We start from the raw sequence: 16,969 nt of genomic DNA on the forward strand, positions 1-16,969 counted from the left end.
ATAAATTAATCAAATTAATTAATTAGTACACACAATAAATTTGGTTTAATAAATTAATAGAAATAAATTAAAAAATATTAACAGAATATTAAAATAAATAAATTAAAAAATACTACCAAATCAAATTGAAATAAATTATAATAAATTAAATGATATTTACATATCTAATCAAATCAATTAATTGATATAGTTAGTTTATCATAATAACTTATATTTAATGAGTTAAAAGAAATAAATCCGAAAACACCCTCAGAAACATGCCACGTCAGCTCCATCATTAAGTGTACAAACCCAATTTTTATATAATAAAATAAATTTGATAGAATTCGGTGCACTTACTAATAGTTTGTGATTATATAAAATCTACATTATTTATCATCTATAAAATCATGGATATATGGATGGGAATTTATTCACCAAATCTTTGAATGCGTTAGTTTTTTTATTGTGGGGAGCAGAAGGCCTATGGCGAAAAATGCGCTCATCATTGACGAGAAAGGATTCTACATTTGTGCATTTCCTCTGATCTCATAAACTAAACGAAGAGCAAGGTACCAAACCACTATAAATACCTTATAGAACAATTTCAATAGTAGCAAAAACTACCGATAACACAAACTAACCTTCATCAAGTTTTCTTACATCCTTTGTTGTTTTTCAAGTAAGGAAACAAATCATGTCAAGTGCCCAACAAAGCTACAATGCAGGCCAAGCTAAGGTAAAATTCATTTTTTATTTTTTTTTTCAATTTTTTACTTTTACACGTTTTAGTGCTATATGTTATTCCATATTTTTGAATTTGGAAGGACATGTTCTTGTTAATTTATCTTTCATTAACCAACAAAAGATTGGTTAGGTTGGCAAATGTCTTGGCCTCATAGCCTAAGGAATTGGTTGAATCCAAGAAAGAACAAAAAATATTTAACAGTAAGACTACATTTAATTTTAAAAGTAGAATGAGATAAAACACAAAAAATAAAGATACAAAAATTAATTTGTTTGTATTTTATTTTATAATAAATTTAATATAAAATATAATAAATAATTAAAGATTTAATTTATGTCTATTTTTTCTTTCACACATAATTAAAATAATGATAAAAACATATAATTATGATAAATTAATAATAATAATAAAAAAATAAATTGTGTCTTCTTCCAATATTTCTATGTCTTATTTTATAAAAAGTATATAAAATATACTAAATCAGTATCTCAGGATACAATATTGTTATTCTTCTCTCATTATTTATTAAACATGATTTTGTGTCTTTGTGTATATGTCTTAATTCTTTATTTGGCCTAAGAAATCTATTGTTATTACTCTCATCAAGAATTAAGAAAGAATTTAATCCTTTGTTTGATTTGATCAGGCCCAAACTGAAGCAAGCTTTCAAGCTGCTAAGGATTCAGCCTCAGCAGCAGCAGATAGGGCTCAAGCAGCTTACAACACCACAGGACAAGCTCGTGAAGAAAACAAAGAGGAAGCTGCTGGTTTCCTCCAACAGGTTGTTATGAAATTCTAAATTTACATAGAACATTATTATAAATTGTTTTTTATGTCACGATTGCAATTGTTAGAACGGCTTAATTATCTGAAGTATATCTTCTGGCTACAGACTGGGGAGCAAGTGAAGAACATGGCTCAAGGTGCTGTCGACACCGTCAAGCATACCCTTGGGATGGACAAAAATTGAACGAACCGTAATGTGATCTATTTTTGAAAGTTTCTTATTCTTCCCAATGAAAGACACTTCTGTAAAATAATTATTTTGTAGAGAGTATTTCTTTTCCTAGTTGTTATTAGGGATGGGCAAAATAAGTATTTTATATTATTGTGGTGTATGTTAAAGAATGCAATTTTAGTTGTAAGGAAATATGCTATTTCTTCCCTTTTTTTTTCTTCGGTCATACATATGCTTCCACGGCCGATGTAATAGAAGTTTTTTACACTCCATGTGTTTGTCGATCCCATTGTACACGGTAAACTAATAGTAATAGAAATTTCGTGCAGCTCATAAAAATAATTTTAAAAGTTACACATGATAGATAAATCATTAAATCTTTAGCTAAGACTTGATAGAATAGAATTTGATGCAATTTTTGCAAACTTGATTAAGAAAATAAAATATTTCATCTTAAAAATTTGATGACTTATGCTATGAAAATTTTTTAGTCTGTTTTTTAAATGATCAAATTTTGTTCTATTTTTTAGCATGCACCTTTTAAATAATAATCTAAATACTTTAACAAAAATTTATATTAGATACACAAATTGTTTGCCAAATAGAAAATTGTTTGCGAGTTATAAAAAATACATTGTTATTACTTTTGTCATCTTTTTAAACATTTCGACGACTTATTTATTATTTTCGTTCGTATATCTTTTGGGTATATTTTTTGCAGAGATATAAAGTTTTCAGTAGGTATTATTTTAGTACTTTATGTAACGATCCAACTTTTAGCACGTCATGATCGTACTAAAAGTAATGTGTTACTTGTAACACCCTAACACACAGAGCTTTGCGCTTAAGTCGTAAAATAGAGCTGGTGAGATATTATGACCTCTAAAAATAAAAATACACACACATAGAGATGAAAAGGTCAAAACTAGGAGCCTTCAAAAAGAAGGTAAACAAAGCGGTAAAAGAAAAGCGCATCACACATGCAGAAAGAACGTAAAACGGTTAAACAAACTTAAATTTTATATATATATATATACAAAGATCAGAGTACCAAAAGATACAAAATATCATACTCCAGATGCAACCTGCGAAGTTAAGGCCGGTTGGAGTATAAATAAATACATATACATCCCAAAAGTACCAAAACATAAGACAACACCTGTTTCTCCAGGTCAGCCTTTAAAACAGACAAAATAAAATATATAAAGTCAGAGAATCTATTTATAATATATACATAAACACGCTTAATGAGATGTCTCTCGACCTGCATCTGAAAAACAACAATATATGTATGGAACGAGAACTAGGGGTTCTCAATATGGTAAAGGTGCCCACATAGATAATATATATGTTTTTGGAAAAGCCAAAGCCATTCCTAGAACTCCGACAATCAGAATCAAACTTAAAATCAGTACCATACCATAAAGTCCTATAATCTACCCAAAGGATTCTCATTTCTAAACTAACTCTTCGTCTCCTCTCTCTTTCAAACCTCTGAGTCACTAGTGGAACAATTCTCATCATGCCTCCACCATATGAGGGGTCTCTCAGATACAAGCACAAACAAAAATATAGATAGCAGTTACATCAAATAGATCAGATAGCAGCTAATCACAGATAAGCGATTAGGCAAACCAATACAAATGTATACTCAAAAAAATCATACAAATGCATATGATGCATGCCTATCCTACTAGTCATGAGCTCACATAATGGTTATATTGCCAGAACCCGACACATACGATAGCTAACCCGGATATCGTCTCTCAGACATGCATCCACACTCTTGGGATATAGTGCCTGTCACACTCTTAGGATATAGTGCCCGCCACACTCATGGGATATAGTAGTGCCTGCCGCATTTTCCGGGAAAAGTGTTTCCACACTCTTGGGATATAGTGCTCGCCACACTCTTGGGATATAGTGCCTGCCATACTTTTCGAGGTAAAGTGCTCCCACACTCTTGGGATTTAGTGCTCGCTACACTCTTGGGATATAGTGTCCAGCACACTCTTGGAATATAGTACCCGACACACTTTACAAATAGAGAGAAAATAATGCGACAAAAATGGAACAGAATATAGAGTTAACCTTTACATTCATAAACGTTGTCCCCACAATCACTTTTAATCATTCTCATCAAACCAATCATTCATTCTCAAGTTTCCTTCCTTACCAATTCTAACTTCATTTATAAAGTCAAGTACTTCCTTTCACAACCTTCCTCCATAGATTTACTCTGCTTTCTATGCTTAAAAACTAGGTACCAGGCTTTAAAAAGTAGTTATAGAGGTTTGGAAGGCTAAAGGATTTGTTAAACAATAAAAAATATCATGGCCAAAATAGGAGTTTACGAAAGTTTGTAAGCTTGCCAGGAAGTCAAACAGTTAAAAATAGAAGTTTGTGTAAAAAACAGGACACCATGCATACGTATCTACGCACAACTTGTAAAATTTGCAGGATGTGCATACGCACATCCTCGTGTGTACGCACAAGTGTCAACACTTGCTCTGTTGCGTGCGTGCGCACCATAGGGTGCGTGGGCACTAAAACCAGAAATTTTGGTTTTTCGCAACTTAGCCAAATTTAGTTTAATTTCTTTGTCACTTTAGTCAAACCATTATAAATACCGAGAGTATTAGATCTTAGGTCGTCTCTCAAAAGAATTGCAGCGAAGTGTGCATATTATTGGTTGTGAGATATTTTTTAGGATTTTGGAATGATGAACAGAAAATGTAAATTGCAAGAAAGTAAAGCTAACAACTAAGATAATATAAATGCTAAAAGTCACTCCTGGTAAGGATTAAGAATTAATGTTTCCTATATAGATCATTGACCACAACATGGCAATTTCAAATAGTTAATTCCACTTAGTTTTCCCCTAGCATCGGAAGGAGAAATCAAATGGACATAGTTGATCTGAAAACTGACTAACAACCCTAAGTTACCAATTACATTGGACATTAATAACATCAAGGTACCTAAGTCCTCAATACCAAACCAAGAGTGCTAAAAAAATACCACAAAACTAAGAGAGACATTTTATCAAACACTTGGTGTACATAAAAATAAGATCATGGTAAATTACAAGAATAATAAAATCTTAGACTACCAATTGCAAGAAATCAATAACAAAAATAAAATTTAACCACAAGAAAATATAAAACATTAAATTGTATTAAAGAAAAGGGAATTAACAAGAGAGTTCATAAACTAAAAGTGGCAAAATAGAGAAATTAACAAGAGAAATTAGATAAATCAAGATACTAGAACAAGAAAATATAAAGAAAACTAAACCAAAAATAAAATCAAAACCTAAAACTAGACAAAAATTAAACTAAAAAACCTATAAATCTAGAGAGAAGTTGGAGCTTCTCTCTCTAGAAATCTAACCTAAAACATGTTAAACCTAAAACTAAAATGATGTGTGTGTGTTGGTCTCTTTCACCCATCATCCTATTTTCCTCTAGTTGGGCATGAAACTAGGCCAAAAGAGCTTTAGAAATCGCCTCCACGTGCTCCATTAATGAGGCACGAGTTTGGATTTCCGCGTATATGGCAATAAGGTCCGCGTACGCGGACAATGCAATCAGGCGATGCGTACTCGGCAATAGTGGTGAGTATGTGGGTACATTGAAGTTCCAAGCTCCACTTCTTCATGATTTTCCACTCTTGCATGGTTCTTTCTCCTCTTCTTCCAATCCATCGGTGATTTTTAAATATGGAATCACTTAACAAATATATCAAGGTATCGAATAGAATTTAAGGGAATTAAAATTAACATTTTGGAAGTCTAAAAAGCATGTTTTTACATTTAGGTACAATTTAGAGGAAAATCACAAAAGTATGCTACTCAAGTGAATAAATGTGAGTTTATGTGATGAAATCCACTCAATTCAAGCTAAAATTTATCATCAAATAAGGATTCATCAATTTTTTCACACTTAAACAATAGCATCTCCTCATGCTAATAAAAAAGGAGAAGGGTTAAAAGGATGACAACTTATTGAATGAAACTACTTATATGCATGCAACTATGCTAATGAACTAGTGTATAACCTATGCTATGCGCGGAAGTAAACATTTTAGGACATTTTTCATATACGATATAAATTATATATAACTGGAGAATATATATTTATTGTTTAATTAGATGATATTTAATAAATGTTTTATTATTTTTTTGTGACTTAATGATATAAAATGTTTACGAATAAAATATAAAGAAATTATAATAAAAATTAATTAATGATATTATTTTTAAAATTTAACTCCATATATTCATTTGAAAAGGTTTCTCTTTCTCTTGCCAAATTTGTTTGATTTGCTTGAAAATTATAATCCACTTATATAATATTGTTTAAAGTAGGTATATATATTCGATACCTTGCAGTATATTGGATTTGTCCCTATAAATTGGGGATTGTGAATCTGTAGCTTGGCCATCTAGTGGTTGGTAATGATGCTGTATTATATTTTTGGAGCGAACATCACATGAGATAGTTTGACCAGAGATGTTCTTTGTAAGTATGGAATGAGTGGATATGGAGTGTTGTCCTAGACTTAACCTTTTCATCCTCGATTCAATTTGGTTGATTAAATTATCACCAACGGTTCCTGAGTAGTATAGTCAAATTAAATTTCCTCTAATAAATTAGTTTTATATAGTTGCCAAATTCATAGGTGACGGATGGGACAATTAAAATGGTTGTTGAATTTGTACTAAAAATAACATATTAATAATATATAATTCATCACTAATGTTTTGGTTAGACATGTACCGCATATTGAAAATAACTTGTTGTGTTGATGGCATGATCGTTAGTCCCCGAGTTACTATTATGTCTCTTGGTTCGCCGCACATTTGCTCTAAATTGTCGAGCGTTCATACTTTCTGATTTCAAATATGCATTTGAATATGAAATTTACTTAGTTTATCAGAATTTGATAAGTTGGAGTTATAAGTGTTAAAGAAATGAAGTTGATTAACCTGATATAGTTATTTCGGCGACCATGTGATTGTCTTCAATGGATTTAGTTACTGCTGTAAGTTTGTTTGAGTTAAACTCCTAACGCATAAATTTTGAAGAGGAAGTACTGGCATCATTCGGTAGCTTTGAAAGTTGATGCATTGAGGGAATACATATTAACGTATTGTGGTGGTGACTCCTTAAAGGGATCAGTGATTGTGTTAGATCTATTGACCTTTTTCTTCTACCATTGTTAGATGCATTTGTACTCTCTTGACTATTCTGATCGAGCTCTGCTTAAGATAAGAAGTATGAAATATATTACAATAATAATGTCAGAGTATATGATGGCAAAATATACATGGGATAAATGTAAAATGGTTTATACTAATATCTGAAAATGAATTTTCTTTATTTAATTAATTAGTTGTACTGTAATAATGGACAGTAGTTTGAAATATACAACTAAGATGAGTATTGGGAGATATCTAAGAAAGAATGACAATACTAAAAGAAAATAAAAGCATGTTTAGTCTTTTCATAAAAAATGTAGTTCTATAAGTCACAATTATATGTCTATTAAACTGAAATTTTTTGTATTGTTAAATATTCAATTTAATTTTTATATGAACAATATATAATATAGCTTATGGACAAATAATAAATTACGTTTATTAACCTTCAAATGGAGTACTGATTTTTTGTATCTACAACATACTTTGGTTTTAGGTGTGATTGCTTAAGAATACAATTATTATGTTTTGATTCGTCGTTGCCATATGTGGTTAGATAAATAGTTTTTTATGAGTTGTGATAACTTAATTGTGAAAGATTGATAACGGTTATTAAGTCACCTGAAAAAAATTTGATACCATATTTTTAATATTATCCTCTCATAGAAGTTTGAAGTATGTTTAAAATAAGAAATTTATTTCCAGTTAAAAGTTTGGTAGCTTTTGAATCCAAAGAAAAATAAATCTATTATATTTGGTTGAGAACCCTATAGTCGTTAATTGTTACTGAATTTTTACAGTCTAAATTTTTGGAGCACCTAAGAAAAAATTAAGTACTTTGATAATTGAAAGAATTTTAAATTTTATATATTTATAGTGGTTCAATTTTGATAAATATTTACTTGTAGACTTTGTTGAGATGTTAAATATGTTGCTTAAATTCTTTTTTAGTGTTAGATACATGGTTTTTATTTTTTTCATCAAATAATGGGATATATTTTAATAAACTATGAGAGATAAAATTTTGAATCCATATATTTCTGGTTGTGTTATCTTATTTCTACATTAAAATTTGACATTAATGTAATATTTTCTTATTAGATTACCCATGTCTGATATATAGGAATGTCTTTATGAAATTAAAATAATTGAATGACAAAAATGTCTAATTTTAAGAATCTAGAATAATTAAAAATAAAATTTCAGAGTATATAAATATAGTATTGTAATTAACTTTTTAAATATCTATATTCTTGAGAGAATATATGTAAAATGGTTTATAAAGATCTTTGAATCATAGTAAATTCTTTATTTAATTGATAGTAGTTTGAAATAAAAATGTAAGCTGAGTATTGAGAGGTATCTAAGGTGAATGGCGTCAAAGAAAATAAAAATATGATTAGTCTTTTAATAAAAAGTGTAATTCTAAATCTCACAATTATATGTCTATTGAACTGGAGTTTCGTGTATTATTAAATATCCAATTAATTTTTTATATGATCAATATCTAATATAGCTTATGGAATATTCTAAGCTTTTATAATATATTATATTTATTAACCTTCAATCGGAGGACTCATTTTTTATATCTATAACATACTTTATTTTTTATGTTGATTGCTTAAGCATGCAATTCTTATGTGTTGGTTACTCCTTGAGTTAGAAGATCGGTACTTTCAAAAATATAGTACATCTTTTCTTTTGTTGAGAACTAAAAATTTTTGGACCATCAAAGAAAACTTAAGTATTTTGGTAATTGAAAGGATTTAAAAATTTTATATAGGTGGTTCAATTGTGATAAATATTTACTTGTAGATTTTTCTGATGTGTTAAATATATAGCTTAAACTCTTTTTTCTTGGTTTAAACTATGTTTTTTTTTCAATCGTTTAACAGGAGATATTTTAATTAATTTTGAGATTAAAGGGTTTGAATCCATATATTTATGGCTATGTTATCTTATTTATACCTTAGAATTTGCATTATGGTAAAGACTATTAGATTCCATTCATTTCACAATATAAATGTATTAATTCCATTTAAAATTATCTGCATGATAAAACTATCTAATTCTCATAAATAACAAATAAAATTCACATCAAATATACATTAATTGAAGATAATAGATTCTACGATAAATAAATTACAAAATTTCAGAGTATACAAATGTAGTATTGTAACTAATTTTTAAAATATCTATATTTAAGTTGAATAGATGGCAATGACTTTTATATATTACAAAATCTTTCACTCCTTCATCCACTACAAGATTTTTGTTTATTTGTGACAGTTTTTCTCTTTTATTTGTGGAGGTTTATAACCCCCACCAAATAGTTTCTGGAGCTTCTAATACTCCCAAAATTTGAAGTGCCACGAGGTCATTTGTGGGGGTTTTGAAAAACCTCCACAATCTATTCAGGGGGGGTTTGTGTATGTTTAGTAGGGGTTTTATATTGAATTTTTGTGGCAATTCTTAGTCAATGTTTGTGGCGATTCAAAACCCCCACAAAAAGACTTTTTCATTTTAAAAATAATTGCTATTTTGTGAAGGTTTCAAACCTTCACAAACCTGTCAATATAATTTTTAAAAATTAATTTACATTATTGTTATACTACTGATCATTTATTATTAAAAAAAATATTTAAGCAAGACATTAAAAATGTAAAAGAAAATTAAAATAAAAGAAATACTTTTAAAACAAAGATTTTAGGAGCATAGAAGCTTTATGTTCTATATGAAAGTATACTGCAATAGACAAAGGTCTATAGCTGAATTTATCATGACAGTTATGAGTACAAGAATTTGACATAAAAGTAGAAAACACCATCATTAAAAACAAATTCACCTCCAAAGACAAAGCAAAACAAATCCATAAAAATAATCTTTATTTGAACTCATTAGTCACTTTTCTTGGGAAACAAAAAACCTTAATCAGGTTGCTTTGTCCATTTCATTTCTTAATGCACACAATGTACAAAAGCCTTACTGGTCCCTTTTACCATTGTAGATACATGACCAGGCACAACTCCTTCGAGATCTGGCACCGGGGCGAGTCACAAAAGTCCAAAATCAGCAACTTTTGCATTGAATTTAGAGTCCAATAGTATATTACTGGCCTTGACATCTCTATGGAATATTGGAAGATCAGCTTCTGTGTGTAGATACAAAAGACCTTTAGTGGATCCTAGAGCAATCTTCATTTTTATTGTAAAACTCAGAGGTGTTCTTGAAGAAGCTGTCATGAATAATTAAAGGTGAGGCTACATACAAAGATATCAAAGTCACAACACAGAAAATTTAGTTGATAAGAGGATTAGGCGTACGCGAGAGGTGATCCCTTAGCGTTCCGTTCGGCATATATTCGTAAACCAGCATCTGCAATAACAAGTCACAAGAACAGAAACTCACTAGGCTGTGTCTTTTTTTCAACTAAACATTAACCTTTTTAATGAATATATTCAGGGGAAGTTGTTTCATCTTTTATGCACTACTATGTTCTTTTTAATGAAACAATTTCAATTTCAATATCATTTTGTTAATTCAAATCATAGTCTCATATAGTCCATATGAACAGCAAGCTAATGGAACTTTAAGGTAAATTAAATCTTCCAAAAATAACTAAACATTTAAAGATAACTTAAGAACTTGGTAAAACAGATTATAATGAGTGTTACTTGTTCACCCTCTTCATCAGAATATCCAATTAGAGACACAAGGTTTTGGTGATGCAGTCACGACAGCAACTGTATTTCTGTAAGAAACTCCCTCTCACCTTGCAGTGAGACTTCCTGTGCACGTTTTATGGTGACAGTAGCACCGTCAACAAGAATACCTTTATAAACCTTCCCATACCTAGAAATAAATAACAAGTAAATAATAAGTAAATAGCTTTACACCAGATTTAGAACTTGAGATATTTACACTACTTTTGCATATTAATTAATTGATTAATCAGAAATAAATAAGAAGTAAATACAATCAATAAAGCATGCTTAAATTACAACTGAATTAGGCAGGCAACAATACAAACTCATAATAAAATTGGCTCAAACAGTGGAAAAAAGATAAAAGGGGAAGACTATTGAGGAGATGGAAGAGGATGTTGCCAGTTATTGGGGATCCTTTAACACCTAATTCATACCTAAAAACTGAATAATTATAATTCCCTTGTAAGCTAATCTGTTACAGCAAGCAAACTCTTCCAACCTGAATCAACAAAAGAAATTACCAAATCGTGAGAAGAGTTGGACCAACAGCTCGCATAGCAGTTAAAAAACAATTCAAAATAAAGCAAGCAGGGGTTTCAATTATCTTCAATTTAAACGTGTTGTAATGACACTTTAATTTCTGGGAAGAGAGTCCCTATATTGAATTAGCACTTATGAAACTTGGATCAATTATCTTCAATTTAAACATGTTGTAATGACTCTACTATCATTTCTGTTGTGTGGGTATGGGTTAATCCCTTCAGCCTTCTGATCCGCAAGGTACTTGAGCCTGCTCTCAAGGTATTGCTGCACCCAAAAAGATATGGAATATTTCAGAAAATCAAATCACTATTTAAAAGCATTGCAATGCTGCAATGAAACTTACAGTGGGGTCCATATCTTCATCATCAGCAGATGCAGGCTTGTTAGCTTGAGCATAAGTCCCATTTTTCTTGTTACATTCTTTGGAGCATGAAACCTCAGCAATAAATTTACCTGACAAATTATACATACAATAAATTTCAAGTGTAAAACACCAACTTCAACGCTCAAAGTTAAACCAGATTCTATTTTGCAAGAACTAAACGAATATAAGGTTCACTTGATGAAATATTAAAACATAAACATAAACAAACAAAATCACTGGTAACTAAAATGTGTGTCTTTATGTATATAAATGAAGATGCATGCCTTTTGTTGTTGTCTCTTGAGTCTTGCATTCTCTTCCAGCAAGTGATCCACTTTAAGCTGCAACTTGCTCGTATATGCCTGAAATAATACACAGCAAAACCAAAACAAACGAAGACTTGAAGCAAAAAACAAAAGAAAAGAACAAAAAAAAAAGCTGTACCTCATGAAAGCTTTGTGAAGTTACTCATCTGCAAAATTTCTTATCCAAATCCCTTCATAACAAAAAAAAAATGCATACACTATCAATGCAATCAAAGGAAGACTTATCTAAAAGTATATACTGAACTGCCTAAGGAGTACATGTCTTACAGCAGAATCAATGTAGTCCTTGACTGGTTGCCCTGAGAAAATCATGTACCCATCCTTGAACTTCATGGATTTAGCACGTTGAGCCCTCAACTTGCCACTAACGATGACCTGTGGAGAGTCAAAATATTATCACGACCTAAGCATAGCAACAAGGAAACCTGAAATCAGATGCTGTCAAGAACATACCTCGCATCCCTTGGCGCCATTTTCCATAACAAACCTCAAAACACCATAGCAGGCCCTGCAAAAGTAGTTTTAGAAATAAATTTCATATTGTTTAGTGGTACAGATACACAGCAAGGGAAGTATCCTATTCACTAGAAGAATGTGCATACAGCAACTTGACTAACACCAGCCCCTAACATCTAAAAAAAATGAAGATCCAAATAAATACAAAACATAATTCATTCAAAAAATAAAATAAAATTTACAATGTAACAAACCAATCAGAGCAATATAATGACATAGCAAAAGAAGCAGTAGCTAAAGAGTTAATATTAAAAGATTTATCACTCTAGCATTACAACATGAATATAATAGAATTTCCTGAATAAAGTTCATACAAAAAGTTCATAAAAATAAAGACCCAACCCTCTTTCATTTTTATTGTTCAGTTCATGGAAACCTTTACAAAGTAGGAACAAATCCTTACCTCAATGACTCGGAACGACATAAGAATTAGTTCCATAAGGTTTGATAGCTTCGATCGTACTATCGCAGCTTCAATCGAAGCTTCCAGAGACTTCCGCTCGCTTGCCTTCCAGATCTGCTCCGCCAGTGCCACCGCATCCGCGCCAAAACTGTGCTCTAAGTGCTTCAAGCCCCCGGAACAAAAGCAGAACCAGCAAAAGAATCTGTCGTGGAAAATGACGCAAAAACAGAGTAGAGGCTCCACAATCACCTTGTCCTTCATTCATAACTCCAGCGGTGACGTCTCATTGAAGGAGACAATAACGACAACAATGAAAGAGATGAATAGCGGTGGCGGTGGCCGTGGATTCTAGGGTTTCGATCTCACTCTCCTTCGTTTTTTCTCTCTCGAAGCCCTGTTTTGATTTTTTTGTTTCTTATGGGCTGAGTAAATACTTTTTTTGGTTGAATTGTTTTATAATTAATTGAATTAGAAATATTATAATAGTGGGAGTTTTTGTTAATTATTTAGAGAGTTTTATAATTTGTCACAAATAAAATATATTGCGGAGGTTTTTAGTAACTCCCATTAAAAAACTACCACAAACAAATATAAATTTTGTAGTGATTTATCATAAGTTGAGAAATATAGAAGTTTGTTATGTTCAATAACTTGAAAAAAATGGCGATAAAAATAGATATTTAATAATTTATCATCCTGGACATCAGCTTCTTGTGAAGTGTGTTTCTTGGAGAGTGAAAGATGAGGTGCTTGGTTAGAGGTTTTAGAAGAATAAATTAGGCTAAAATATTTACCAATCTTCGTTGTAGAGAAGTGTTGATATAGTAAATTCAGGTTGGAAAATACAGAGTAAAAGTAATTTGTGGATGAAAAGTGTATTGTTCTTACTTTTTACACATGAAGGTTTGAGTTAAAGTTATTTGATACTTATATGGAAGAGTTGGATTTATATTCTAATGATAATAGAATACTGATTTCTATATCTACAACATACCTTGTCTTGGTGTTGATTGCTTAAGCATTCAACAATTATGTGTTGGGGGCATTATATTAGTTGAGGAGCTAATGTCTCGAAATATCTTCCTTGTTTGAGTTGTTTGATGAGCGGATAATTTATACGCTTTTTGACATTGTTTTTAGGAATTTTTAGTAGGATCTAGCTACTTTTAGGGATGTTTTCTTTAGTTTTTATGCTAAATTCACATTTCTGGACTTTACTATGAGCTTGTGTGTTTTTCTGTGATTTCAGGTAATTTATGGCTGAAATTGAGAGGCCTGAGCAAAACTCTGATAAAAGGCTGACAAAGGACTGCTGATGTTGTTGGATTCTGACATCCCTGCACTCGAAATGGATTTTTTGGGGCTACAAAACTTTAAATGGCGCGCTCTCAACGGCTTTGGAAATTAGACATCCAGAGCTTTCCAGCAATATATAATAGTCCATACTTTATTCGAGATTAGATGACATAAACTGGCACTCAACATCTGTTCCATGCTGTATTCTGGAGTCAAACGCCAGAAACACATCACGAACCAGAGTTGAATGCCAAAAACACGTTACAACTTGGCGTTCAACTCCAAAAAAAAGCCTCTGCATGTGTAAAGCTCAAGCTCAGCCCAAGCACACACCAAGTGGGCCCCGAAAGTGGATTTCTGCATCAATTACTTACTTCTGTAAACCCTAGTAGCTAGTCTAGTATAAATAGGACCTTTTACTATTGTATTCAGTGTCTTTGATTGTATTTTTTGATCTTTTCATCACGTTTGGGGGCTGGCCATTTGGCCATGCCTGGACCTTCATCACTTATGTATTTTTAATGGTGGAGTTTCTACACACCATATATTAAGGGTGTGGAGCTCTGCTGTACCTCAAGTTTTAATGCAATTTCTACTATTTTCTATTCAATTCCGCTTGTTCTTATTCTAAGATATTCGTTGCACTTCAACATGATGAATGTGATGATCCGTGACACTCATCATCATTCTCACCTATGAACGCGTGACTGACAACCACTTTCGTTCTACCTTAGACCGGGCGCATATATCTTGGATTCCTTAATCAGAATCTTCGTGGTATAAGCTAGATTGATGGCGGCATTCATGAGAATCCAGAAAGTCTAAACCTTGTCTGTGGTATTCCGAGTAGGATTCAGGGATTGAATGACTGTGACAAGCTTCAAACTCGTGATTGTTGGTCGTGATGACAAACGCAAAAGAATCAAGGGATTCTATTCCAACATGATCGAGAACCGACAGATGATTAGCCGTGTCGTGACAGAGCATTTGGACCTTTTTCACTGAGAGGATGGAATGTAGCCATTGACAACAGTGATGCCCTACATACAGCTTGTCATGGAAATGAATAAGAAGGATTGAAGGAAGACAGTGAGAAAGTAGAGATCCAACAGGGACAAGCACCTCCACACACTTCTCTGAAATTCCCACCATTGAATTACATGAGTAACTCTATCTTTATTTTCTGTTTTATTTATTATTCGAAAACTCCATAACATTTACTATCCGCCTAACTGAGATTTACAAGATGACCATAGATTGCTTCATACCAACAATCTCCGTGGGATCGACCCTTACTCACGTAAGGTATTACTTGGACGACCCAGTGCACTTGCTGGTTAGTTGTGCGGAGTTGTGACTAAGTGTGATTCACGTTTGAGAGTGCTACCAAGTTTTTTGGCGCCATTGTTGATGATCACAATTTCGTGCACCAAGTTTTTGGTGCCGTTGTCGGAGATAAAAATTCATGCATTCATAGTATTCTTCATGATCTTCAAGTTGTTCTTGGTAAGTCTTCTTATTTGATCTTGATGTTTTCTTCTTTTGTGTCTTTTATTATTTTTCATACGCATTTATGTATTCATATTGTCTAAGCATTAAAGATTTCTAAGTTTGGTGTCTTGCATGTTTTCTTTGCATAAAAAAATTTTCAAAAATATGTTCTTGATGTTCATCATGATCTTCAAGGTGTTCTTGGTGTTCATCTTGACATTCATAGTGTTCTTGCATGCATCATTGGTTTTGATTCAAAATTTTCATGTTTTGGGTCATATTTGTGTTTTTCTCTCTCATCATTAAAAATTCAAAAATAAAAATACCTTTTCTTTTTCTCTCTCAACATTTCAAAAATTTGGGTTGACTTAGTCAAAAATTTTTAAAATTAGTTGTTTCTTGTAAGTCAAGTCAAAATTTCAAATTCTAAAAATCTTATCTTATTAAAATTTTTTCAAAAATCAAATCTTTTTCATTTTTTATTTAATTTTCGAAAATTTAATGTTTTAAAATATTTTTCAAAAATATTTATTCTTAGTTTTATCTTTATTTTCAAAAATTATGCTAACAATTAATATGATTGATTCAAAAATTTGAAGTTTGTTACTTTCTTGTTAAGAAAGGTTCAATATTTAAATTCTAGAATCATATATTTTAGTTTCTTGTTAGTTAAATAATTAATTTTAATTTTAAAAATTAAATCTTTTCTAACCATATCTTTTTAATCATATTTTTTCATTTTATCTTTTATATCATATTTTTTTTTCAAAATTTTATCTTTTTTTCAAAAATTTGATTTTAAAATATATTTTCTAACTTCTTATCTTCTTATCTTTTCAAATTTGATTTTCAAATCTTTTTCAACTAACTAATTAACTTTTTGTTTTTTTCTTATCTTTTTCAAAACCACCTAACAACTTTTCTCTCTCTAATTTTCGAAAATACCTCCCTCTCATTTTTGAAAATAGCTCCCTCTTTTTCAAAAATTCTTTCTTTAATTAATTAATTGTTTTAAATTTTTATTTTAATTTTATTTCTTATCTTTATTTTTCGAAAATCATTTACTCCTTTTTAAAATTTATTTTCGAAAATTTCTCCCTCTCTCATATTATTCTATTTATTCATTCATTTACTAACACTTCTCTTTATCTCAAATCACTGCCCTTGTCCTCACCCTTGTATTTAGATTCTCCTTTCTTTATCCCCTTTCTTCTTCTACAAATAATAAGGAACGTCTTTATTGTGACATAGATGATCCCTCTTCTTTTTCTGTTCTCTTCTCTTTCATATGAGCAGGAACAAGGAAAAAAGCATTCTTGTTGAAGCTGATCCAGAACCTGAAAGGACTCTGAAGAGGAAACTAAGAGAAGCTAAATTACAACAATCCAGAGACAACCTTGCTGAAATTTTCGAACAAGAAAAGGAGATGGCAGCC

At 31.1% G+C, this 16,969-nt stretch overlaps 2 protein-coding genes across 2 annotated transcripts; one reads left to right on the top strand and one right to left on the bottom strand.

Annotated features, from left to right (window-relative positions):
* Positions 1-676: 676 nt before the first annotated feature.
* LOC107474419 (late embryogenesis abundant protein 1-like) lies at positions 677-1,703 on the top strand. The gene is made up of 3 exons (XM_016094044.3): positions 677-718; positions 1,374-1,508; positions 1,620-1,703. The coding sequence occupies exons 1-3, from the start codon at positions 677-679 to the stop codon at positions 1,695-1,697; spliced, it is 255 nt and encodes an 84-aa protein (XP_015949530.1). The 3' UTR covers positions 1,698-1,703.
* A 9,588-nt stretch (positions 1,704-11,291) lies between these two features.
* Positions 11,292-12,561, bottom strand: LOC107474413 (40S ribosomal protein S3). The gene is made up of 5 exons (XM_052257825.1): positions 12,539-12,561; positions 12,282-12,336; positions 12,068-12,203; positions 11,482-11,591; positions 11,292-11,402 (listed from the first exon to the last, which is right to left on the bottom strand). Exons 1-5 carry the CDS (start codon positions 12,559-12,561, stop codon positions 11,292-11,294), a joined length of 435 nt encoding a protein of 144 aa, XP_052113785.1.
* Positions 12,562-16,969: the final 4,408 nt, after the last annotated feature.

The sequence above is a fragment of the Arachis duranensis genome, chromosome 2 (assembly GCF_000817695.3).
Source record: "Arachis duranensis cultivar V14167 chromosome 2, aradu.V14167.gnm2.J7QH, whole genome shotgun sequence".
Classification (NCBI taxonomy): domain Eukaryota; kingdom Viridiplantae; phylum Streptophyta; class Magnoliopsida; order Fabales; family Fabaceae; genus Arachis; species Arachis duranensis.